This window comes from Sinocyclocheilus grahami, unplaced genomic scaffold (genome assembly GCF_001515645.1).
Source record: "Sinocyclocheilus grahami isolate Dianchi unplaced genomic scaffold, SAMN03320097.WGS_v1.1 scaffold16.1, whole genome shotgun sequence".
Lineage (NCBI taxonomy): Eukaryota > Metazoa > Chordata > Actinopteri > Cypriniformes > Cyprinidae > Sinocyclocheilus > Sinocyclocheilus grahami.
The window spans coordinates 3,032,546-3,058,469 of NW_015505195.1; the positions used below are offsets into that span (position 1 = coordinate 3,032,546).

At 37.0% G+C, this 25,924-nt stretch overlaps 3 protein-coding genes across 8 annotated transcripts in view; all 3 read right to left on the reverse strand.

Annotated features, from left to right (window-relative positions):
* The window catches only part of LOC107548698 (AN1-type zinc finger protein 5-like), a 12,780-nt gene extending 8,740 nt beyond the window's left edge, over window positions 1-4,040 (reverse strand). Inside the window, exons 1-4 of one of the 5 annotated variants that reach the window (XM_016229512.1) lie at window positions 3,857-4,040; window positions 1,868-2,059; window positions 1,644-1,749; window positions 1,342-1,469 (exon numbers count right to left, since the gene is read on the reverse strand). In XM_016229512.1, coding sequence (XP_016084998.1) covers window positions 1,342-1,469; window positions 1,644-1,749; window positions 1,868-2,018 — 385 coding nt within the window. In that variant the 5' untranslated portion in view covers window positions 2,019-2,059; window positions 3,857-4,040. Of the gene's footprint in view, window positions 1-1,341; window positions 1,470-1,643; window positions 1,750-1,858; window positions 2,060-2,172; window positions 2,245-3,856 lie in introns of those variants that run through there. The other 4 variants (XM_016229490.1, XM_016229506.1, XM_016229498.1 and 1 more) reach the window with 4 other exon arrangements.
* A 2,259-nt stretch (window positions 4,041-6,299) lies between these two features.
* Window positions 6,300-8,630, reverse strand: plin3 (perilipin 3). The gene is made up of 5 exons (XM_016231126.1): window positions 8,553-8,630; window positions 8,239-8,470; window positions 7,165-7,523; window positions 6,864-7,082; window positions 6,300-6,735 (listed from the first exon to the last, which is right to left on the reverse strand). The coding sequence occupies exons 1-5, from the start codon at window positions 8,628-8,630 to the stop codon at window positions 6,631-6,633; spliced, it is 993 nt and encodes a 330-aa protein (XP_016086612.1). The 3' UTR covers window positions 6,300-6,630.
* A 2,036-nt stretch (window positions 8,631-10,666) lies between these two features.
* Window positions 10,667-25,924, reverse strand: part of rgl1 (ral guanine nucleotide dissociation stimulator-like 1) — a 29,065-nt gene continuing 13,807 nt past the window's right edge. The window contains exons 1-18 of one of the 2 annotated variants that reach the window (XM_016229535.1): window positions 23,875-24,147; window positions 20,713-20,823; window positions 19,440-19,648; window positions 18,098-18,172; window positions 17,590-17,783; window positions 17,344-17,468; window positions 17,026-17,241; window positions 16,558-16,661; window positions 15,762-15,846; window positions 15,360-15,449; window positions 15,176-15,262; window positions 14,919-14,951; window positions 14,677-14,798; window positions 14,232-14,321; window positions 13,568-13,748; window positions 13,228-13,479; window positions 12,235-12,349; window positions 10,667-12,104 (exon numbers count right to left, since the gene is read on the reverse strand). In XM_016229535.1, coding sequence (XP_016085021.1) covers window positions 11,917-12,104; window positions 12,235-12,349; window positions 13,228-13,479; window positions 13,568-13,748; window positions 14,232-14,321; window positions 14,677-14,798; window positions 14,919-14,951; window positions 15,176-15,262; window positions 15,360-15,449; window positions 15,762-15,846; window positions 16,558-16,661; window positions 17,026-17,241; window positions 17,344-17,468; window positions 17,590-17,783; window positions 18,098-18,172; window positions 19,440-19,648; window positions 20,713-20,823; window positions 23,875-23,919 — 2,322 coding nt within the window. In that variant the 5' untranslated portion in view covers window positions 23,920-24,147 and the 3' untranslated portion in view covers window positions 10,667-11,916. Of the gene's footprint in view, window positions 12,105-12,234; window positions 12,350-13,227; window positions 13,480-13,567; window positions 13,749-14,231; window positions 14,322-14,676; window positions 14,799-14,918; window positions 14,952-15,175; window positions 15,263-15,359; window positions 15,450-15,761; window positions 15,847-16,557; window positions 16,662-17,025; window positions 17,242-17,343; window positions 17,469-17,589; window positions 17,784-18,097; window positions 18,173-19,439; window positions 19,649-20,712; window positions 20,824-23,874; window positions 24,148-25,924 lie in introns of those variants that run through there. The other variant, XM_016229530.1, reaches the window with a different exon arrangement.

Here is a 25,924-nt window from a genome sequence, read left to right on the forward strand (position 1 = left end):
TGTATAATGGTTAAACTGATAAAAATTAATTTTTTCTCAATTTATAATTGTAATGATTGTTGTCATTTGAGAAATTTACTTTTTCATTTCAGGTAGGCCTACTGCACTTTCTCCAGTAAGCACAAATAAATAGAATGTGGACACATACATGGTGTATTTTACCTCATCTAGTGTACTGATTTATTATAGGCTTTTTATTATATAAATCAACACCAAAGACTTATGCAATCTCTAAAACAAACAAAAAATATTATAACAGTGAAATTCCTAGTAATTCCACTAATTCCATAATTGCAATAGTCTATTTCTCTATTAAAACAACAGTGATTGAGTAAGTGTATTTATTCAGCGATCACAATCGCAAACAATACAGTCGAGATCTCATGACAGAACACTGACCGGCTGAATTACGCTTTCATTTAGATCGCTAAACTCCAGCTTGTTTGTTTTTCAGATCATCTGCGACGGTGCTTCCGCAATGAGGAGAGAGCGCGTGTGCATGGTTGCCAGATTGCTTAAAATAAGCATGACACACCGGCCGGAAAATGTATGAATTTAACAACGAAGCTCTGATTCGGGGATTAAAACTCTTGATATCTGGCAACCGCACTCATGAAAGCTCGCGTAGTAGAGGCGTGCAGTGAAGTCTGCAATAACATTTTGTCTCCTTTTTTGACGAAAATAAAAAGAGGTTTTTGTGTTTTAAAAATTTTTGTTGGCCCCTGAGCATTATAAATTTATGAAACTAAGCATGTTTCCTAAGAATGACTTGTTCTTCATATGTAAAAAGTTTTAAAGAATTTGGATAATGCACTTTAAAGATATAAGAAAATGACTTTTTTTTTTTACTGTTACTTTAATAAATCGCCATCGAAACACCATTCAAGGTATCCAAAATCCGTTTACAATTGAGCATCTTCAGTATCTTGGCATCATATTGACAAAGTTCGGTGTGAATTGCATGATTCTCCTAGGATGAATATGCATAAAATTTCTACTAACAACTGGTTTAATATTCAAATATTCTGCCAAATTTTTTTTTTGATTTATTGGATATTCCATGTCTCACTAAACGGAATCAATATACTATGTATGCAATGGTTTAACGAGGAAAAATTACAATATAAATTATTTGAAATAATAATAAATAAAAATAAGACAATAAAATAAATACAAATAATTTGAAAAGCATTTTGTAAAATTATAAATTTAGTAATTTTATTTTAAAGTTTATTTCATTTCAAGGAACAAAACTACTTTATGATTTTAGTTTTACTAAACTATAATGCCCCTGAAGATAATTTTGTACAATGTGCATGTATGAGACAGAACACAGTAGACCTGTGCTTTTAGGCGAGTCCTCCTCCTCTTCCTCATCCACTTCTGCTCTGTCTGAATCAGTGGTTGGCGTGTCCTGGGAGATGCTCATAGCAGTCATCTGCTGGGTTACTGGGCTGGGCGAACTACTGCATAAACACAATACAACCGAATACAATTCAATTCAATGGTATTCGCATTGAGTTATCTCGCAGGAGTTATTTGATATAATTCATTTCCTTCTTATACCATCACAAGCTGTTTTGCACTTGTAGTTTATACCAATTGAAGCATGAACCGTCTCAGATTTATAAAGTTCTTCTTACCTAGACTTGCGCTCTTCAGGTGGGGTAACAGCTTCCGTAGTGGGTACAGGGGTGGACTCCACCGTCACCGCAGATGCCCCTGGGGAACCTACAGGAGATGTGGCACCTGGAAGAAACGAACAGAATCCTAATTATGAACTCTGCTTAACCTCAAAACTGAGTGAGCGCATTTAATTCCTAATACAACAGGTACATGTGATCTCCTAGAATCCTACCTTTCTCACCTGGGGGACTGTTTCTCCCCCCTCCTTGTTGTCTCTGCAGATGTTCCTTGTAGCAGATAGAGCACATTCCATTGGTGCGAGGGTTACCATAGAAACCACATCCCATAGTGCAAAGCATTGGCACCTGCGTCTGATTTGTCTCCTGAGCCATGCTGTTTTAGAAGGGGGTAAGGGGGACGGGAGAGGGCGATCCTAGAAACGGAGTCTAAGAATTAGTATTTCAAAAGCATAATTTATAATGAAGTGGCCAAAAAAAGCCTGATCTAAAAGGAAATTATATCTAAAAATTGTCAATATTTACTCACCGTGATTTCATTCCTGACCCATGAGACATTTTATTTTCTATGAAACAGAAAAATTAGCTTCACATAGATCTCTTCCATAAAACCTTGTATCCATTGACAATCAAGCTCCAAAAAAGACACAAAAAAGCCTATAAAAGTACCATAAATGTTATACAACTCATGTGCTATATTAGAAGTCTTCTGAAGCCATGTGATAGCTTTGTGTGAATACAGCATGTGAGTCATATTAGACAGTTGTGGTGCTTTTTTGTCCTTTCTGTGGCTTGATAGCCCATGGTCACTGTGAACTGTTGTTGTATGGAAAAATAATTAATGTGAAGATGTGAAAACTATTTTTGTGTTCCATGGAAGAAGAAGAAAAAACAGCACCCAGGTTTGGAATGACATGAGGGTGAATAAACAATTACTATTTTTTATTGTTGAGCAAACTATTCGTTTACACTTTATGGAAAAATAATTAATGTGAAGATGTGAAAACTATTTTTGTGTTCCATGGAAGAAGAAGAAACAGCACCCAGGTTTGGAATGACATGAGGGTGAATAAACAATTACTATTTTTTATTGTTGAGCAAACTATTCGTTTACACTTTAAAAGTTGTCCTTGTTGCACTGTTACTATACAAATGAATACCGAGCAATACTAAGCAACATGTAATTGCTATAGGTTTGGTTTAGTTGCTTATAATTATGCATAATTTACTGTTAGTACTATAAACACAAAACGTGTAACAAGGACACTTTAAAATAAAGTTTTACCAACTATTTCTTTACAAACACATTAAAACTATTAATGCATAATTGCTATATCATAACACATGCATCCAATTTAATCTATTGTGCTCTACCCTTGACTTTGCTGAAAAGCTTTGAAAATAATACCCATTTCTGTTGTTAATTTACTCAACATGGCTATATAGAATAATAGATTTGTACACACTAAACAGGAAGAGAAAAGTAGAGACGAAAAGTTTATCAATGAAACTGGTGAAACTGTTTAATGTTGCTGGATTCCCCTTACAGTGAGTAAAAACCCAACTTTCAACCATTTGCCTTATTTGCTGGTGACCCTGCTAGAGGCTGACAATATGCTGCACGAAAACAAAAGTTCCTTTGTTTGTTCGCGTTTTGTTTCTCAAACAAGCGAAGAATGATCCAGGTTACTGAAACCTAAACAGCCTGCTGATCAAATGACGATTACAATCTGGCAACAGTTGCGCTTCAATTCGAATAAAATCGAGCCAGTAAGTGTTTAACGCTGAAATGGAAGTTTCTCTTAACTATCTCAACGACAGATTACCAAGCAAACGGGGAATAAATAGAGTTATTCTGGAGCATGTCCAGGAAAAAATCAGCTGAGAGGGGCTCTGCAATTGGAAAAACATTTGGTCTTTGACCCGAGTATCGCGACAAACAACAAATCGACTTGGTCTCAGCGTCAAAGCGACACAGAAAGCGAATGGTTTCCTTCCAAAGTAGTTAATATTACGTACAGCTGACCGTGTTAAAATCGCTGACCAGATGAAAGTCATTTTGTTTGAGATACTCAACTAGCCAGGCTAACGCGCTAGCTCTGCTAACGGCTAGCTGACGTGATGGCACGCACACAAAACGGACAGCTGGGACCCCGAGACCGTCCCACAAACACTTGTAGTGGCTGAAAACCTCCGTTAGCTCGAATATTTACCCCTATTTTCGTGTGACTGAGGAGAAATCGACGACCTTGATCCACAGAAACCTTGACAGGGTAGGTTCCTGCTATGCGCGTGCGGCCTGCTTCTCTCAGCGTCATCCGAAACAACGGGCATGACGTCACCCGTAGCGCAACAATTCATCTTTTGGCCATCATCGAAACTTCATCACACTTCCCCCCAGTCCAGTCCAGTCCAGTCCAGTCCAGTCCAGTCCACACCAACAACACTGCCATGTATTTAGATAACATGCAGTTTATTTGGTTTGAGAAAACATTGGTTTGAGTGCCACAGTTGTATTGTTTTCAGAGTTGTTTAAATTAAAAAGATGTAAGAAGATATTTTAGGGAGGGCAAATTGGTAGTGTGCAAGTTATAGGAATGTGACTGCTTTCGTTTTCAATTTCAGTGTCAAAGCTTCCTACTTAAGCTCCTTTTTGTGAATTATTCCTTCAACTGCATCCACATGTTGCTGTAAGATTATAGCAACAGTATGTATGTTATTTTTGTTCCACTCCTCTTGTTAAAAGACACCACAGGTAAATATGGTAAAAGTTTTAACTAATTGATATCACAATACTTCCCTGGATGATTAATTACAGTACATCGAGACAAATGTTATGTTTAAATATGCAAATGAGTCATTATCTAATTACATATGCACTCATTTGCATACATTTTTGGGAACATTGGATCAAGTAGGATGAAAAGTCTTGTCTTGTTTGCTTTTTAACAGTCTGCTTTATCACTCCATGAATCAGAAAATACTGTCAGCAGCCAGAAAAAATATATATACATTTTCAGGAATAAAATATTACATCAATCAGTGTGAATGATTTATGAACAAACCCCTCATTAAAAACCTCCAGAATAAAACTGGAAGGTTTGTGAAGGGGAGATTTCTGGCTCAGTGCATGAGAAAATAAACTCATTTTGAGAAAACAGCCTTTAAAGTTCCCCTGAAACCTGCAGCGCTACTCTTATGTGTTGACGTCATTTTAAAGGGGTCATATGATGCGATTTCAATTGTTCCTTTCTCTTTGGAGTGTTACAAGCTCTTGGTGCATAAAGAAGATCTGTAAAGTTGCAAAGACTAAAGTCTCAAATCCAAAGAGATATTCTTTATAAAAGTTAAGAGTCAGCCACGCCTACCTAAAACGGCTCGTTCTAACACGCCCCCACATGTCTACGTCATGATCTGGGAAGATTTGCATAACATCGCCCAAATGTTCACGCAAAGAAGGCGTAATTTTTATTCTCGCTGTATTGTTGTTGCTGCTGCCGCCATGTCGTGAAGGCTCTGTGTTTCGTTGTGAAAGCGAAACTACTTTGTTTGGCCTTCCAAAAGAGGACACGACTAGAAATCAGTGGTTAAGTTGTATTTACAACACTGTTCCAGAACAGTTCAACCCAAATATTCAAATGTGTGCAGCGCATTTTATGGAGGACTGTTTCCTGATCCTGGTAGAGTAGACTACAACGCCGGCTGTTCTGACTCACAGACTGTAAGTACGTTTTTATATTTAAAGAATTTGCCACTGACGATTCAAACGCGAGTTTTGAGCAGTGTAGATTAGCGTTTGTAGTTTGTAATTTCTCCGATCACAAATGCAGACATGATTTTATGTTTACGCGGCGTGATGCAATGCAATGCATATAAAGACAGTATAAGTCATTATAATCCGTAATTATGTCCCCACTGGATGCATCAAATGCCTCGTTTATAATGGGTTTTAATGTTTTTGTCTCGTCGCTCCGGCCGGGACACGCCATCACAATGTGGTAAGGGGCATAACATTTCCGTCACACATTTGAGGTATTCGGCCAATCACAATGCACTGGATAGCTGGCCAATCAGAGCACACCTCGCTTTTCAGACCGATGAGCTTGTAAAAATCGACTCATTTCAAAAAGGCGGGGCATAGAGGAGAAACAATAATGTACAGAATGTGAAAAATAATTTGTTTTTTGAACCTTAAACCGCATAAACATTTCATTACACCAAATAATGTTCTTTTTAGCAACATCATATAACCCCTTTAAATGTGTATTGAAAACATGTCATGGAGGCGAAATAGCCAAAAATCTTAAAACTGACCATTGCATGAAAAAACAATAGAAAAAAAAATACACATTTGCCTGTCTTGCCTTAATTCCAAGAGCAGAGCAGAGATACTCACTATAGCAGGGCACTTGCTTCTGTGATATTGCATATGTATAACCTTAAATATGCTAAAATGGTTCATTATTAAATATTACCTCTCTTAAGAATCCTTAATTTGTGCCCAGAAAGCAAAAAACAAATGGTTACAAAAGAAATAATTTCTTAGACAAAGCTTTTTTTTCTCCACTGATCCATTTGTTTTGCATTTCAGATAATCAACATATCTCTTTTGCAGGAGTTATGATATGAAAATCAAGGAATTACAAAACCAGTGACTATGAAGAATGATTTGCTTTTATTCATAAAGTACATACATGTATTCAGTATTTAAGTACCACAAAGGTTTGAATGCTACACACAGTATATCACCCACAGAAACCTACATACTCTACCTGGTAGTGGTTTCAATACTTTCAGAATACTGACATTGATGAAATGATAATTTGCCATTTATGTTAATTATGCTGTAATTTCAACAATTTAGTGCGAGTCTAAAGACTCCAGTTAACACTAGTTTAAATTAAAAAATGGAAATAGTTAAAACATACAACAATTTGAACCATATAGCAACCTATTTCATCAGTTTTACTTAAGTTGTATGGCATTTTCAATCGCCTTTCTCTGTTTTCTGAGGTGCAAAAGGCCCAACCAGCCAATTGAGAGGAGTGTTATTGAGAAGGTACTCCACGACTCCATCCAATGACTGTCGTACCTGTTGAAGGATGAAAATATACATTGAACACTTTCTAAATTCTACATACATTTTTAGTAGTAAAATAGAATAAAGCACAACAATTGGTATACGGTGTACAAAACTGCATACACTCAAAATGACTATACCTGGCCGATCTGCTGCCGTGTCTGTTCTAAGAGAATGGGTGTGAGTGTCTTGGTGCTGCTCAGAGATGCCTGGAGCTCTCCAGCTGTATGTCGAGCATTCAGAAGCTGTTCCTGCACAGTGCCTGGGAGACCCTGTATACTGGACACAGCCCCTGAACATGCTGCCTTCAGCTGATCACTCAAACCTCGTACCATCGACAGAGCTCTCGATTCCAGTTCCTATGAGGAGACATCCACGAGTAAGATATATAAATATTCATAGATATATTTTGTATCGCATTTTAAGTAAAACAAACTGTACCTCTTCCTTGTCTTTTGCTGTATCTACTTCTGTCTCAGCTGTTACTTTCTCCTGCAGTTCTTTGGGCTGCCCTTCCTTCCATTCTTTCCATCTCTGCAGTAACTGCTCCGGAGCGCCCCCTAGCTGCTGGTTGGCACTGGCCAAGGTTACCCGGGCACTTTCCAGCAGGTCCAAAGTGCTGGTCATTTGAGTCACAGCTGCATGCGTAGTGTCTCTGGCCTTGCGTGCCCTAATGAGAGACTGCTCAAGTGCCCTCTCCCGAACTTTTGCAGACAGTTTACCTAGGCGGACGAAATAGCTGGGTCTAGTAGTTACTATGAATCCTTCCTCCTCACCTGGTCTTGGTTCAGCCAGTGCAGCTGTGGGCAGAACACACAACACTGATGTTTTTTAAAATGTTTTTCAAATGTCTTTTATGCTCGCCAAGGCTACATTTATTTGATTAAAACAGAAAAAAAATAGTATTGTGAAATAATATTACAATGTAAAATAACAGTTTTCTATTTGATAATGAAATAATGAAATGTAATTTATTTCTGTGATAGCAAAGCAGCAGCCATTACACCAGTCTTCAATGTCACATGACATTCAGAAATCATTCTAATATGCTGATTTGATGCTCAAGAAATATTTCTTAATATTATCACATTGTCAAAGTTGAAAACAGTTATGCTGCTTAATATGTTTGTGGAAACCACGATACAGGTTCAAAAGAACAACATTTATTTGAAATAGATTTTTTTCAGTGTAAAAGTATTTTGTCACCTTTGAACAATTTAATGCATGCTAGCTGAACAAAAGTATTAACTTCTTTTAAAAAAATTACTGACTCCAAATTTTTGAACAGTAGTGTATATACATCTAATATTATACATTAATATAAATATAAAATACATAAAATAAAAAGAAACATGTTTTATTGTATGAAACACTTCATTGTCAGTGTGTTATAAATTAAATTTTCCGGTAACAAAGCAATGGTGGGACTTGAAAGTGAAATGTTTTTTTTTTTTTAACACATTCCCTATTGCTTCATTTTGGTTAATTAGCTGTTGCCAAAACTGAAACACTCACCAAGCTCCTTTTCACTGATTGGAAGGTTCTGTTCCACCCAGTCTTCAGAGTGGGTGAGGGCCTTATCTACACCGTTACTGACCATCTGACCCATACGGCTCCCCATGACAGTGTTTATGCCACCGGCCACAGCCATACGTGTCTTTTCCACACCGCCCAGCACAGCCCCCACCATAGCATCTTTTGCTCCTGTTACTGACTGGCACACCATGCCCACTGTATCGGATACCAGCTGCAATGGAGATACAATGTTTATTCATATAGCAATTCAAGTGCTACAGGTTGCATGCAGAACATGTTCGTCTAGGCTTTACCTTGTCTGCTGGTTGTTGTAAAATTGGAAGGGGAAAAAGATATTGTTTTGCCATCCCACACACTAGTTCTTTTCCCATTCCCAGACAACTGTTATATGAACTGACCTGTTACTGATCCGCTGTCCCTCGCTGACCCGCGTGCTGTGGCTGTGTGAATCTCTAATGCTGACTCTAGTGCCCGTTGTAAAAGTGCAAAGTTAGGCGGAGTTCTTGAAACAAACCAATCAGCCATTCTGAAATCTCTTTTTATGAAACTACTCTCAGTTATTGATGACAACTTTAAATGTTTGCCTTTGTTAGCATGTTTTATGATTAGTATTTCCTCTCTAAGCTTAGAAAGGTTCCTCGTTTTAATTTTTTATCGGCGTCGCGTGAGCTTGGTCAGACTCACAAAGTCTTCATATTTTTACCTTTTTTAAATAACCTATAATATTACTGTAAAATGCCTCCAGTTTATAATTGTCCTAAATGAGAAAACAGCATGATCTAATATATTATACATTATTGTATGTGGATCCTGTTAATGAGCTACTTACTCTCACAGTGTTTTGGACCTTTATACCAGATTTATCAAGGTGCTGATAAAGATTCTGGCAGTTATCATTATCATATCTGAGGTGAAAGAAGCAACATGATATTGGATGTGACCAAACATGTTTGGAGTTTTTTTGAGGTCCAGGCACTTTGGTCCATAATCCAGTCCTGTTCCTCCATGTCAATGGTGGTTACAACTCTGATGACAACCTAACAAGATAAGATATGGAATCTCATGAAGATATGAAGCCTGTGGTAAAAAGCAGCGTTTACACTTCTGCTAATCATGAGATAATGGAGATGTGTAATGCAGTGGTGACGTGTACATTTATAAAAGCAGTCACTTCGAGAAGTATTGACTTGAATAATGTCAAGTAATGTTATTTTAGTATTAATTAGATACTATCATAGATTTTATTTGTATTTTTAATTAGCATTTATTTTTCTAGTTTTCATTTTAATTTTATTTTAAGCTTTAGTAGTTTTCGGATGTTCTTTTGTCATTTTTATTTAAAAAATATTTCTCTATAGCTTTAATTCTCTTTAACTTAGTACTATAGGCAACATTTCTAACTTTCGTAGAATTTTTTCTTATCTTTTAAGTTTATGTTTTCTCATCTAATATTTATATTGACTTTATTTTAAATACCAAAAACCATTTTTGGTAACACTTTACAATAAGGTTCCATTTGTTAACATCAGTTAACTATATTAGTTAACGTGACTAACAATGAAAAATACTTATAAAGCATTAATTCATCTTAATGTTAACTTCAATATTTAGTGTTACCCAATTTTTTATAGTTTTAGTTTTATGTAACAATAACACTGAAGCAGATAATGGAAATGAGAAGAATTACAAAACAAACCTTTGAAAGAATGAATCATACTTGTCATGTTATTTTAGGTGTGATGCAAGCAAAGTCAATGTCAGTCAACATCCACAGTACTTTCAGAGTCTCCATTTAATTCATGAAAAGTAATATTCAAATTACAAAACATAACGATAATAATTTATTCACTGACTCTCTATAGACAGACAAATCTTTGGTAGTGAAGAAATATTCAAAATAAAGAATGGAGAAAATTCACAAGTGCTGAATAAATTTGAATTGACAAATTCATCAAAATACAAATACTGCTGCCCCACTACTGTTAAAACACTACAATTTTACCTTGTTGAAAAATGGTGTCATCAAAGTCTTACGTGTTCAATGTAACAAAAATAAGTGTCTTAATTGTGAGAGAACAAAAGGCAAAAAAGGGCACGTTTGGCACATTCTGTAGTACATCTGTTGACATATTACCAGGAGTAAGGGCTAACTAATAATTATTGCATTCCAGATTAACAAATTAATGAGAATTATGTAGAGAAAGAACATGATTAAGGCACAAATTCCATAAGCCTTTAGAAACGACTGAAACTATTTGGTGTTAAAATGCCTCCGTGTAGCTCACTATTTGCTTTAGTGTAAAACAAGTTTTTGAAACATTCACCGGGTGCGCAGAAGTAACATGTCTCAAATGCTCTGAAGAAACATCTTATAGGGTGACGGGGGCACAATGAGTGTGAATTATTGTGCTGGTTGATGGAAATGTCTGACTTGTTTTAATGCTCACTTTACAATCACACGCTCAAATTTCACAGCTTTTTTTTTTTCTTAACATGTTCTCTTTTAGTTAACAAAATCTTTTTAAAACTTCCAAAATCCTTTTTTCATAGACATCATGGATATTTCTTCATCTCTTACAAAAACATATGTATAAAAAAAATAAAGAAAAAGAATATCATTAATATAGCATTACTTGAAGACAGAAGAGAGGAAAGCTACAAAAAGTGGACCAAGCACTCTTTTTACTACACACCTATTGACTCCGCCCACTCTATAGCAAGTGCACTATTTCAGTGAGGAAGGCCACTCAATCCAGGTTTCTGAACAGAAACCCATCATCGGTGCAGTGTGACCACACCTTAAAGACACAACATGGATCCAATAGTGAAAGGAAACACCACAGACTTGATAAAACCAAGCAGGAACCAATCAGAATGCTTATTTTCTGCATTCGTCACACAGCTCACAATATGAAAACGCTTAGAATAAGCAGAAAAAATAAAGGCAGCATGAGGATTCCAACTTCTTACTCCTTGTTTCGTCATAAGATACCCATCATTTGTGATATCTAGAAGAAACAGTAGTTCTTTTCTCAATTTTGCCCTTAAAGATGGAAAGTAAATGCAATTCTATGGATTCTTAGTGAGCCAGTCCAAGCACTTTAAGTCTAGGGATACAGTCCACACTGTCCACACAGTGCACAAGTGGACAGGAGAAGGACACGTTAATGACAACGATGACGACATCACAGCTACTGGAGATCATCTTCAATACTGACGCAAGAGTTCCATCATTACCGTTGATAAAGGCAACAGGGTTGTCGTTTGTTTTCTCTTCCCACAGCTTCTTTCTTTCCCCTCTTACTCTCTGAGGAAGTCGTGTAGGCCTCTTGGCTAGGAAGAGATGCGCTCTTATGCAAATACTGACGTGGAGCAGGAGACTTTCCTGCACATGTGCAAAATATCCAGCAATAGGGAGGTTGGGATGTGACTCTGTACATGTGGATTAGATGGGGAGGAGGAGGCACATGCTACTATTTAACATAAGCCTTTCATTTCAAAAGGCAAAATAGAAGAACACGAGATGCCAAAATTAGTTCTGAAATGTTTTTGAAGTTAATAAACTCCCCTTGAAATAGTCTATAAGTCCATTTTCTAGTACTCCACCGGCTGTAGTCTTTTTACAAAGCCCATTCTGGTCCAAAAAAAGGTCAGAGGTCACAGTGTGACCTTGCTGAGCCTGAGGGACAGACTGGAGCGTTGCTGTGTGCGCGGTAGTGTGGAGCTGCAACGACTGCGCAGCTGAACCGGCCTCCCCTCAGAACCACGCAGACGCAACAGGAAGTCAAATTTCGCAGATGTGCTCATGGCGTAAAACACGTTGGCGTTGTCAGGGATGACCAATTCTGGAGAAAGAGGAAAAAAAAGGATTGCAAATGTGATGTTGGCATTCCACCAAAAACAACCCTAAACAGATTATATATTCCAGTACCAAGATTTCAAAATGTGCCAGACACACAAGTTTTAATATCGTACCTCTCTCCTCAGAGATGACCTGCACCAGCTCATAGTCAGCAGCCTGCTTACCCTCCAGGTTGTGTTTGGCCATGGATCGAGAGATCACAGCTGGAGTTTTGTCTTGACTGGTCAGCTGCATAGAGAAACAATGATGCAGAAAGTCTTCTATGAATTTAGTGCCTCTAAATATGATGACTCTTTGCATCTTATATTATAAAAACAACATGTTTACACATTAAAAAAAGTTGTATTGTCATTTTACTAAAGCCAAAATAAATAATTAAAATATTATCTAGACATATTTATTTATATTATTTCTATAATATTTCCCCCCCCCCCCTACTATTGATGTTGGATGTATAAACCTGAAGATAAACATTTTAAAATTAAATTAATTTGAAAAATGTAAAATTCACTATTATTATTATTATTAATAATAATAATAAATTATTGAATTTAAATTATTTCAACGCTTTGAACTTATGTACATTGCAAGGAGGGAGAGATTAACACTATATGAATGAGATAAACACTAAAACACCGCAAAATTGTAAGTAGATTTGCTTTTATTAATTTTTTTCTGATCAAATCTGTGGCTGCCAAAAGAATACAATAAATCACAATTCACATCATGATATTTGACCAGTTCCTAGACCAGTTTTAAAACCAATGTATTTATTATTTTTACAGGAGTATCTGTCTGATTTGAAACACATTCATTAATTAGCATTTAAATTTTAGTTTTAGTAAACTAAAATAGAATGAGAAATGCTGGCTTTGGCAACTAGCTGAATACTTTTTTTTACTTCAGTTAATTTTTTTATTATTTCAAGTAAAGAAAATGTTTTTTTTATGGTTTTAGTTTACTTTAAAAACCCTTGTTGGTAATCTATCTACTATATATGACCAGTATATTAACAATGTATTGATGTATTAAATATGGATGTATAAGCAAGAATAGATTGTACACACTCATAAGAGTAGATTAATAATGTTCAAGTCCTCACTAACCATGATACTCTTGTAGAGGTTGCCGTTTCCCTGTTCAAGGCTTACTCGAATGATGCATGCATCCTGAGCTTGTGTGTTATAGGCAGGCGGAAAACCGGGTGATGTGGGGGACATGGGCAGCAACGAGATCGAGCGCCGATGCATGCACGGGGGCCCAGGCAGGGTCGGGGAGGCCAGAGATATGGAAGCGCTGGCTGTAGAAGAGGAGGTGTCCATGGAGTGCAATGAGGTGCAGGAGGAAGAATCGGACAGCTACAGTAACCAAACAGATGTGCATTTAATACATTATTTTAATACAATGGTATATCAATAATTTTGTTAGGATTTAAGATGTTTGTACCTTCTTCAGATGAGTGTCTATAGAGTGTGTGGGTGTCATGCCTTCACTCTCTGAAGGACTAGAGTCACTGGAAGACACACTGACCGAGTCCATGCTCTCCCCAGAGCTGCCAGTAGGAGGTGATCGAGGACTTTCTCTCACAGGAGAGCTTGTGTTCGTGGCATCAGTTCCTAAGAAGAGTCTAGTGAGGACAAAAAGAGACATTAAATAAATTTTAAGAATTTGTCTTCCTCTTTGAACATGCATTACCGTTCAAAGTTTGTTGTCGGTAAAATTGTGCTCTTATGCGCACCAAGGCTTCCTTTCTTTAAATTAAAAATGCAGTAAAAACTGTAAAATTGCGAGAATTATTTTATTTATTTTTTTTCAGTTTAAAATAACCATTTTCTATTTTCATATAAATTTTTAAATAACTATATTTTAATAATTTATTCCTGTTATGGCAAGTTGTATTTGGTTTGTTTCCATGGGAAATTTTTTAACGCATATATGCATTTAAAAATCTTAATTTAAAATGTAACCTTTTGGAGTATATTAGTATAAATGACCTCAAAGCTAACAGACATGGACTACTGAGTCACAAATCTGTAATTTTGATTCATGGGGTCTTAAGAATAAAACGTGATCGATTCAGATGTCAAGATTTTGGTTTTAGGTCACTCACAGGCTTAATCTCTTCACCATACTCTTGCGGGGTTTTGGTGACGTTGGGCTGTTGTCTCCCAATCCTTCAACTTCACAAGACAGCGCATAGCTGTAGGAAATGTGAGAGACTTTTTAAGACTTACACAATTTTCAGTTGAGAAAAAAAGGGTACAGAGTGAAAAAAAATGTGTACCTCTCCTCCTCTGAGTACTGAGGCTGACTTTTAAACCAGCGCAGAAATGCGGGATCAGGGGTCAGACAGTAACTATTGCACGCAGACTGCAGGAGCTTGATCTGAGCGATCACTTCAAACTCCTGCAAAGAGAGATTTCGTTCAACATTCCCACCCTTCAACTTCACAAGACAGCGCATAGCTGTAGGAAATGTGAGAGAATTATACTTTTTAAGACTTACACAATTTTCAGTTGAGAAAAAAAGGGTACAGAGTGAAAAAAAATGTGTACCTCTCCTCCTCTGAGTACTGAGGCTGACTTTTAAACCAGCGCAGAAATGCGGGATCAGGGGTCAGACAGTAACTATTGCACGCAGACTGCAGGAGCTTGATCTGAGCGATCACTTCAAACTCCTGCAAAGAGAGATTTCGTTCAACATTCCCACAAATCTAAATGCCTATAGCCATGAATAAGAGATTCAACAGATGTTTTGACTATAATAAAGACCAAATAATAAGGAATGTTGTACTTACTCTGCGCCGCTTTTCAAAATTAATCAGTCCTCCCTGTGGAGCACAGAAAGAGACTTTAGCCCAGATTCTCCTCATGAATTTACTTGTGAAAAATTCTGATTCATGTTCTTGTGAAACAATCCAAAAGAAGGTCAATTAAACCTTGATAATGAATACGTCAGAGGTCTGGGAATGTTAGGTCAATAATAACAGAGATCATTCTTTAAAAGGTTATCTTTTTCATCTGGAAATGCGTGGTGGGTGTGCAGCTGACTCACCTCAACTTGGTCAGGTAGTGCTGTATCAAGCATGGTCAAATCTGTGAGAAATGTACCCAGGTATGGGATCGTCCCCTGCATGGCACCCTGGAGACAAAAAAGGTAACGTGACACTTTTAAAACACAATATTTAACTCATTTTCAAATTACATATTGACACAGGTTTTCGATTTTATTAACTCACCATCTCTTTCTGTAACTGCAGTCTCTTTTGGGATCTTTTCTGGTGATCTTTGGCACAGCTGTCCAGACTGGCAAATTTCGAGGTGCCCTCCTGTTAAGATCAGAGTTAGTTTTTAGTAGGCTCAGGAAGAATTGGCAGAATTTTCCTCCATTTCCTGTACTGTTTTTTTGGGTGTTAAATAGAGTTGAGAGTAATACACTCTTATTGGTAGCTGAAAGCATCATTAAATTAGCCTAAAATGTAATAAACATATTTTCAAAACACAAACACATGATGCAATAGATAAAAAAAAAAATTTTGATTCCACATTGGCCTGGTTATTAGGGAACACTAACGTAAATGACTCTGTGCAAAGAGAAAAGACAACAGAACTGAGAAAAAGAGGTGTGTGCGTGAGCTCACCCGCATTAGCAGTTCCCTGCTTGTAAGGTAATTATTCTGGTCGGAGAAAATATCGGAAAGCTCTTCAAACATCTGCATACTATCTCTAATGTAGCAGAGTGGAACAAAAACAATCAAAGAGTATGAACATGTCATTCTTATTATCATCCCAAAAAGTCACTACAGAATACACAACTGTTCAAAAGTTTGATTCACCAAGATAGCAATTTACCAAGATTCACCAAGACAGCATTTATTTAATAAAAATACATTAAAAACAGTAAGATTGTGAAATATTACAATTTAAAATGACTCTTTCCTATTTGAATATATTTTCAAATGTAATTTATTCCTGTGATGGCAATGCTGAATTTTTGTCATTACTCCAGTGTCACATGATCCTTCAGAAATCATTCTTAAAATGCTTAATAATATTTCTTATTATGATCAGTTGAAAATAGTTGTGCAGCTCAATCAAGTGTGGAAACTGTGATATATTGTCTTTTTCAGGATGCTTTGATAGGATAGAACACTTGAAGAACAACATTTATTCAAAATAAATCTTTTGCAAAATTTTAAATGTCTTTACTGTCATTTTTGATCAATTGAATGTGCCCTTGCGGAACAAAAGTATAAATTTCTTTAAAAATAAATAAATAAGTGATCCCCAACTTTTGAATGGTAGTCTATATCCATCTAGACACTTTACTAGCAACCATAACATAACAGGTAAACAACCAATATTAAAATGATTTTAATAATTTAACCAGTCGATGTACTTTTTAAAAAATCAGGCTTGTTTATTGACAGAACTTACTTGGAAACAGAAGCCCACGCTCTCTTCAGTCTGTAGATGGGGTTGGACTGCAGTGCCGATACTATGGCTCTCAGAGACGAGAAGTTCTTACGAATGCGACACTCCTGAGAACATGATAATCCATGTTTACATATTTTCATTTACAAATGGGCCTAATGAGACTTTATCAAAAATCCTTTGGGAGGTTGAAAGTCACTATTATGTCTACTTTGGTTTATCTAGATCTAATCTAAAACAGTTATGTCTTACAACGACATAGATTAGGTGTCACTCTTTACCCAAATGCTCCAAGAAAATTCCAGATCAACACCAGGTTTTATCTTTGCCAGGAAATCCAAAGTATTGCTAGAAAGTCACTTAACACTACAGTGCTGCAGACTGATTTAGTTCGAATGAGCCTGGGGTTGACAAGTTTAAACGTGACCAAATCATAAGAGCATGTATTTGTGTGTGTTTTGGGTTACGCACCTGTGCAATGTCGATCCAGCGCTGGATGATGCGAGCACGCAAATGCGGGCGCATCTGCCTCTGACGGAGGATGGTGCTGACCACACACGCCGTTACCGCATTGAACTGGGTGATGGTGGCACGGATAGTGGGTGCACTCTGTTTGCCATCCTTTTTATCACGCTGAGACCAGATAGCACCCAAACAGTGATGAGGAACCACCTTCTTAAACAACAGCTGTGGAAAGAAGGAAATATTTCATAGCTTTAGCCAAAGAATGTGCAAAATAATATTTCATGCTCCCATAGCACTGATTTAATCTAGGTTTCTCTCTCTCACCGCATCCATATAAGTCAGCTGCTCTGCTACGAGGTCAACCTCAAAGGAGAAGAAGTCCTCCTGCAAATCGATCTCCACTTCTTCATCTTCCCCAAGACAGAAAGGGTTGTTGTACTGAAAGCCTCCTGCAACAAACAGACAGCAGGTGTTTTTGTATGCATAGAAGACAACAACCATGTATAAACAAAGAGGCAAGAATTTAGATAGGATGGATAAAATTATTAACAGTAACTGGATATGACTTACCTTCAGTCTCATTCTCTAGGCTGGCCTGGACACGCAATTGTTCTAGAAGACTCTGAGCCCGGCGCATTGGCTCTGAGCCTGGCATGGCCTTCTGCAGGAAACCCAGCACACGATGCAAGCTCGGATATGATGGAGGTTCCTGGAAGTCCTCTGGACACTGATCCAACCAGGCTCTTAGAATAGAGGCCAAAGCACTGAAAAAAAATAACACATATTGTAGATGTTTGTATAAACCAGAGAAAACCAGATGGCACAATCTAGTGAGGGAATCTCTCATAGTACAATTCAGCTGCAATGCTGTGACTCATGCAGCAACCAAACACCATCATTCATCAGTTCCCTTTTATTTCTAATTGCTTCCAAACTCACACACATGCATGCACAAAATATCACAGAGTTTGACCTCTATTTTTAAGCTTCCATGGAAATGAAACAACAAACACAAGAGCTGCTCGGCAGTCACTTCTGATACAGTGGCACAGATAACAAAGATGATGACAGAACTCACGTTCTCACAGCAACTCTGCTCTCTCCAGTCCGACACTGGTTAAGCTCCCCGTCACAATCCTCAAAACTACCATACCTGAGAAAGAAGAGAGAAACCAACCTGTGAGCATGCTGACCAATAGTAAAGGCAGTAACCACTGAACAATGTTTTTATTGTATTGTATTGTATTTTTAAATCACTATCACAGCAACTCTGCTCTCTCCAGTCCGACACTGGTTAAGCTCCCCCTCACAATCCTCAAAACTACCATACCTGAGAAAGAAGAGAGAAACCAACCTGTGAGCATGCTGACCAATAGTAAAGGCAGTAACCACTGAACAATGTTTTTATTGTATTGTATTGTATTTTTAAATCACTATTTTTTTATTACTTCATATTTCCCATATAGTCCACTTTTAATGTTAAAGTTTTTTTAATATCCAAAACACTTATAATTAATTTTTTATTTTAAAACAACAAATAATCATTCAAAACAAGCATTATAAAATATAAAACAACAGGTATGAAAATAAAACAAATAAAATAATATTTAGTAATAAAATAATACTTATATGCATTTAAACTGTGAAAGTATATTGCATAGATCCATGGTTCCCACATTTTTAGATAAAAAAAAATCACCATGATTGAATATATTTTTATCTTTATAAAATATAAAATATATATGAAAATTAAATAAAAAAGAATGTATTTAGATGCATTTAAACTGTATAGTGTTACGCATAGATCCACAGTTCCCACATTTTCAGATAAATACATTGATTTTTCCATTATAAAATATAAGGTATGAAATTAATAAAATAAATAATGTATTTAGATGTATTTAATGCATAGATCCAGGTTTTCCACATTTCCAGACAAATAAATTACCATGACTTTTCCAGATGACTAGGTATGGATTTTTAAAAAATAAGTTTATAAAGATTGCTTTTATAAAAACCATATCTAGTGAAAGAAATACATTAGAACTGAACATAACTAGAAAAAATATATATTGACCATAGAAATTTCCATGAATTTTCCAGGCCTGGAAATCTCACGTTTGAAATTTCCAAGTATTTCCATGTTTTCCAAGACTGTGGGATCCCTGTAGATCTCATATTTTGACACACATCCAATTTTTTGCTTAGTCTGTTTACATTCATGCAACTTAACCGACTGTGTTTACATTAATACCAAGATAGACATTTCTACTTGCTAAGATACATGACCACAAAATGCGACCTCTCTTCACTAAGCATACATGCAAACATGAACATTCAAAACAGCCAGTCAGAATACACGCAGGTTTCACCTGACATTTATGATGTCCAATCAAAAACATGCACACAAGAGTACACACCTGTCCAGCAGCAATTCCAGTACAGTCTGCGTAGGAGCAAAGGCCCTGTACGTGGAGAGGAAGATGCTGGTGTAGGTCAGGTCATTATCACCGAACGCTGTGAGGAGTGTCTCTACCAAGCGCTCCAGTGTCCCCGCCCGGATACTCCTGATCTTACACGTCTCCAACTGGCTGACTGTGTGACCTGGGGGCAAGCGGTCACCCTCCGCCTGAGAAAGCAAAGGAAAATACTTTGAGAGTAATATAAAAGGAAGTAAATTTTTTAAGCATGCATTTAAGTATTGTGCAGAGAAACAGAAGGAGAAAAGCAGAAATAAACAGGGAAGAAAAAGAACTAGACCTTGGTACTGCAAGCACACTACAACAAGAAACTCTACAATCTGCTTTTAATCAGAGCAACCTCCTCCTACCTCTCAGAGAAACGCTGGAAAGTCAGCAGACTTCTTAAAAATACTTAAAATCAGCGCAATCATCAATGTCATATTTATGAAATGATTCTATATTAAATTAACTGTGTTTTCACTCAACACCCATTTAATGTAAAAACAGCTGTATTACAACAAACTAAAGCCCAATGGAAATCACATCAGCTCATAAGTGCTTTGTTTTCTGATGTTGATTCAGAAGGGTGTTGGCAATATGGAAAAAGTTATTCAAGGTTAAAGCAACAGATTATACCATATTCACCAATGTAATACGGAACGGAGCCATAACATGCCTTCATAAAATAACAATTGTTGTATAAACCTTGAAAGACATGCAGCAAATTTTTGGTTGAAAACGTGCAACAGAGAACAGACTTTAATGTTTTCCTGTCACTAAACATGAGAAGTAGTGATAACATTAAGGAAAACATAAAGAAGGTATTTTGAAGAGTGTTTTTGTCCATACAATAAAAGCTGATGGGGTTCAAAACAACTCAACATTTTTTAAAATATCTTATTTTGTGTGTAAAAAAGTAATACAGGTTTGGAATGACATGAATGTAAATAAATGTGACAGAACTTTCATTTTTGGGGTGAATTAACCCATTAACCAAGCTTTTACTTTTACCAAACAAACAACCCTATATAAAGTTTTATGTGTTTTCTTGCAACCATCCATTAAGACATAAACCAGAACACTATAAGAACCCCACAACTAAATACATCCGTAAAAAGCTTTACAAAGTCACCCTTAATATGCCCTACTGTCTGGCCGGCCCAGCATGAGCAGTCAAAGTGTTTCTTTAAATAAGACTGGAAGTGCATTCAGATCAAAGGCCTCCTCTCACCCCCAGCCATCTTGCGCCTTTGTTAGCCGCCTGCTGGATTTGGACCCTCTTCAGCGTCACGTTGTATATGGCTCCTTCCTCAACCTCCTCTCCCCAGTCCTGCACAGAGCTCTGCAGAGAGAGAAAACAATCAACGTTACTCCATTTGGAATGTCATGGCGTAAAACTGGGGTCTCAGTTCGGCATAAACAGGAAGTCTGGCTTTACATTTTTGTATCAAAAGACTGACAGAAATGATGGGGGTGAGTGGAGGAGAGAAATGATAACTCATTTGGAGGAAGGAGACAGAGAGAGGGGGAGAGAGGAGAAATGAGATCAGAGCTGGCATTGAGTTTTAAAAACCAGCCTAAGAGCTTTTACAGACTTATAACAGTGAAGGATTTCTCCATCCAGCCTCGGAGTTCAAGGACCAAACTTAGAGAAGTCTGTAAACATAATCATACACACACATAGGCTTTCTCAGTCAGACAGACACACACACAAATACAAACAGTATAATGGGATGACCAACATTAAGTGTCTGGGTGAGTGGAGCCTTTCAGGCTGTGCACAGCTTAACGTTCATATTAAACTGTCAGAGAGAGAATATCGATAAATTCTGCCCACTTCAGTTAATAACAATAAAGTAGAGCTGTGATACTCGAAACCCTATTGTGAAGACTAGTGTTAGTCTGAAAACAACTGTTAATATGTTATGCTATCTCGTAAGACATTAAGATGGTTTAGTTTTAAAAAATGTGGTTATGTTATATATTTTATTTATTTTTTTTTTTTTTTGCAGTGCATACTCTAGAGACTGTGGGAAGACTTGAAATGAACACAGCTGTTTATATATTTAATAAACTGTTGCCTTTATGCACACTAAAAAATGCACCTAAAGGAATTTTGTGAAATATTGCTGTTTCACAAACGATGTCACCAGACTTTTTTCCAAAAAGATTCCAGAAGTCTGGAAAAAGTCTGGCTGCACTGTGGCATCACGGACCTGTCCTTGGATTACTGTGAAAGTCAGAAGTTTGTTTCCATGTGAATTCATCCAAAGCCATGCTAAATAGGTCCAATAAGTGTATCCAGCACTCTTGGGTACCAAAAAGTATTTCTGAATATCAGGAAAACTAAAACACAACAAAAGATTGGTGTGTATACAGAGGTTTAATCACCACATTGAGGACTCTAAGACTAATGTGGGTTTTTCAATGAAGATTTACATTTTTTAAATTCTGTCCCCTCCAATCTTAAATATTTAGCTATATGGGTGTATATGTATTAGTACAAAGCGTGATAGTACATAAATATATATACACATTACTTTCAAAGTCATCAACCCTGACATTAAAAACATCTCCATACTGAGCTTTTTCAGTATTGCAGCACATCCAGACTACGTCTGCAGTTTTATGCGCCTGAAAGAGTAACTGTCCCTGGAATGAAGTGGATCAGTCTGTCTGTATTTCCCGGGCCGTTTCCTGTACAGTGTGTCCAGAGAAATACTCAGCTGGATGAGTCATGCAGTCTGCACTCAAAAACAATGGTAGGAGGTCTGCACACCCACTGCCCGGACCCTGCCAAGTCCACAGTCTATGCACTGTACTGCCCCTTTGTACTGGAAGAAATGTTTTACAAAACCTGCTCAGCGGCACAGGCAGATATTAGAGAGGGTGGGGCTACATATGAGGAAACAAAATAGTTTTTCTATGAAATAAAACAGTGGAGTTCTAGTACTGTAGCCACATTCGGTCAGATTAGATGGGAGCTCTTTGAGGTTAGGTTTATTAGCTTTAATTATCAGGTTTAACTAGTTTATTTTATTCAGTTTAATTATATTGTATTTAGGGGTGTGCCATATCATACCGTCCACGATAATACCGGTATAAATTTTTACATGATAAAAAAAGTGTTATATCGCGATATCAATTATATAGGGACACGATGACGTATGGCGGATATACGTCCCCTAGTGCGCACAACACCACAAACCCAATAGGTGTGTTCGACTTGAAGCAGCGCTGCGCAGACTGATTGGTGTATGACATCAAAGTATCGCGAGAGCAGTTCTAGATCATATTCGAACGCACACTCTTACCTTCAAAAATAGGCGAGGTGCATATCTTTAGCGAAGTGGCGCAGAGACATGTGCAGTGTAAATAAGGGGTAAGTCCCTCTCACGATATGTTTATGTCATACACCCTACTGCCTGCCAGCTGCAATCAACAATAAAACGTTGTTCCATGTTTTTTTTTCTCTATATCGTCATAAATATCGTTATCGCAAATATTCTTGAAATATCGTGATATAATTTTGAGGCTATATCGCCCACCCCTAATTGTATTATAAATTGTTATTTCTATTTTTATCACTGGCTTTTTCTTATCATTTTATTTATTACTTAATTGTATTAACATTTATTGCTTTTATTTTTGCTGCTGCTCAACTATTATTATATTATTAATAAAGAGCAATGCCAATTCCATGGGTTCTACTCCTAGAGAACGCAAAAACTGATGAAAAAATACTTCGAATGCATATAAAGAATCTGTCTAAAGTGGAAAATGTAATAAATATCTGATAAAATAATAAGTATAATACTTTGTCAATGAAAATTGTCTATGAGACTTTATAAAGCCCTGAAAAAAGCATTACAACGAATGGATTTAAAATCTGTGGGATAGTTGAGGACTCTGTTTAGGTCCCTAAAATCCTGTAAACAAACAATGAAAGGATGCTGACCATGTTATCATCCCAATCAGAGGCGTTTTCTACCCCCTACAGCCTGCACACAAAATCAACACAACCACAAAGTCCATAAGAAACACCCCCTCACCAATAACAACAATAACAAGTGGGTTTAAGCCCATCTGTCCGCTTTGTTTTCGTCTGCAGCCTGGAGGCTGTTCATCATAAAAGCAGAAGTATTTCTAGAGGGAGAAACTAATGGGAACCGCCGCCTACGTGGAGACTTTCAGATCCAAAGTCAGCGTGTGGATCATAAACAGACGAGTGCGATATATTACTATAGTAAAACATTATTTATATCCCCTCCCCTCCCAAATTCTTCTTTATCCTCCACTCCGAGCTCTCGTCTTTCCCCCACCCTCTCTCCTGTCTAGCTCAAAGCCGCAAAATCAACAGTGTGCAGGGGGCAAACGAACCGCGACTTCTTACCATTTTAGCTTTCCAAGCGAATTTCATGGTGAGGGCCTCTCTCATCGTCCGGTAGAGGCATTAGAACACAGCCCAAGTCCAGCGAGAAAGGGTCAAATGTTTTCAAATATAGTACGCAGAGCTATCGAACTGTTCTCCTCCAGCGCGCGCACGCACACACACAGTCCGTCACGGATCTCTGGAGTCTCAAGCTGCTCCCCTCGCTCCCTCCCTCTGGCTCTGCAGTCCACCCCCGCTTAGTGAAAGACACAACTCCGCCCACTGCACTCTCTCCCTCCCTCCCTCTGGAGCAGTTTGCTTTCTATTCCTTTTTATTTTGGAATGCTGCGTACATTTTTAAAATAACTTTTGTACACCATCATCGATCAGCACTGAACATCAACATTAACACTGAAGAAACTTTTTAAACGGCCGAGAACGGACAGTGCAGGCAAAAATAAAAAGTCTATCATTTACTCACCCTCATGTGACTCGAGAATTGTATTATATTTGTGAAAAGTAGATGTTTAGCAGAATGTTCAAGCTGTTTTATTTTTTCATACAGTGCAAGTGGATGGTGAAGGAGGAAAATAGGAGCCTACGTATATCAAAATAGTAAGGTAAAATTTGATTTTAGGTAAACAATTAATTTAAACATTGATTATCATGGCTGTAGTTATTGAAAAAAAATATAATACAAAAAATCATGCCTTTAATTTTGTTTTAATTAATGCATATTATTGATCTTATTGTGCTCCATGCATGTTTCTTTTCCTTTCTTCCTTTCATTCTTTCTTTTTATACCTCATCATTTTTTATTAAAATATCATAACTTGATCTTTTGGTGAAACTCGACTTCTCCAATCATTTAGTCTGCTTAAACTATGCCATTTTCTTACAATCTACTGCAAGTTCATGTTCAGATCTGCCTCCATGCAATCAACAATTAGTAGATTGAACTAAGTCCCCATTTTCATTTTTCAGTAATCTGTTTCACTTGGATCTACGTCACAGTAAAGAAGAAACGACCTGTTGCTACTTCCATTACATCGCAACTTCAAATGGCTCAAGATAGAAAGATTCTGATATGACTGGATGACTGAACTCAAAGAGACAATACAAGGAAGGCTGATGCTGTAGTTGACTGTCTGGATGAAAGGATTTTCCATTATGTCCCTTATGTGCAGGACGTCTGGCTTTTCATTTGTTTGAACCCAGTGGAGACAAGGTTGAAATTAACAGGTGTCATGTGGCCATTCATTCTTACACACACACACACACACACACACACTCAGGCTCTCATACATCTAGCTACATGTACACATCCTAGAGGACAATTAAGACACCATATAGAATCCGTGTGATCATTCATACAGCCACACTGCTGGGGAGCACAAAAGAAAGCAGGTCAATGCTTTCTGGCCATCACTTCATCTTAACAAGGCCAGCGGTGAGATCATAAACCTCAAGGGCTAGTTAAACAAATTCAAAAAGATTCAAAGAGTACTCCCTCAAACTAAACACATTTTACAGGCAATGCTGCTCAATCCCAAACATTTAAAGTTTATATTAGATTGTATATAAAGTATGTATAAAATAGTATATATAGATTGTATTCTTTTATTTAGCCATTGAGCAGAGAACATTTGAACTAAAATAACATCACAGGTGTCAGTAGCACATTCATGGGTTAGATTGGCAATCCTTTAAGGTCCCATTAACATTAGTTAATCCATGAACTAAAATTAACTAACAAAGAGCAATAAACGTGCTACAGTATTTATTAATCTTTGTTAAAGTTAATGGAAATAAAACTATTCATTGTTAGTTAGATAATTTTTGATTTTAATAATGTATTAGTAAGTGCTGAAATCAACATTTACTAAGATCCATTATTACTTAAGATTAATAATTGCAAAAATAATTGTTTTTCATTGTTAGTTCAAGTTAACAACTTTATTTAATTAAGTTACCTAATTAATGGAACCTTATTGTGCTTTTGAATGGGGGGTTTAACCTTGGGTTCTGCCTGGAGGACTTGGATGTCACACCTCTGTTCATCAATTTGCAC

What these genes read in the sequence shown, in the direction of transcription:
- plin3 (XM_016231126.1), bottom strand. Translation starts at nt 8,630, where the DNA reads ATGGGAAAAGAACTAGTGTGTGGGATGGCAAAACAATATCTTTTTCCC. An exon ending in TACAACAACCAGCAGACAAG is followed by an intron (nt 8,471 to 8,552) that starts GTAAAGCCTAGA and finishes TCTCCATTGCAG; the next exon opens with CTGGTATCCGATACAGTGGG. An exon ending in CAGCAAAAGACAAGGAAGAG is followed by an intron (nt 7,083 to 7,164) that starts GTACAGTTTGTT and finishes GTCTCCTCATAG; the next exon opens with GAACTGGAATCGAGAGCTCT.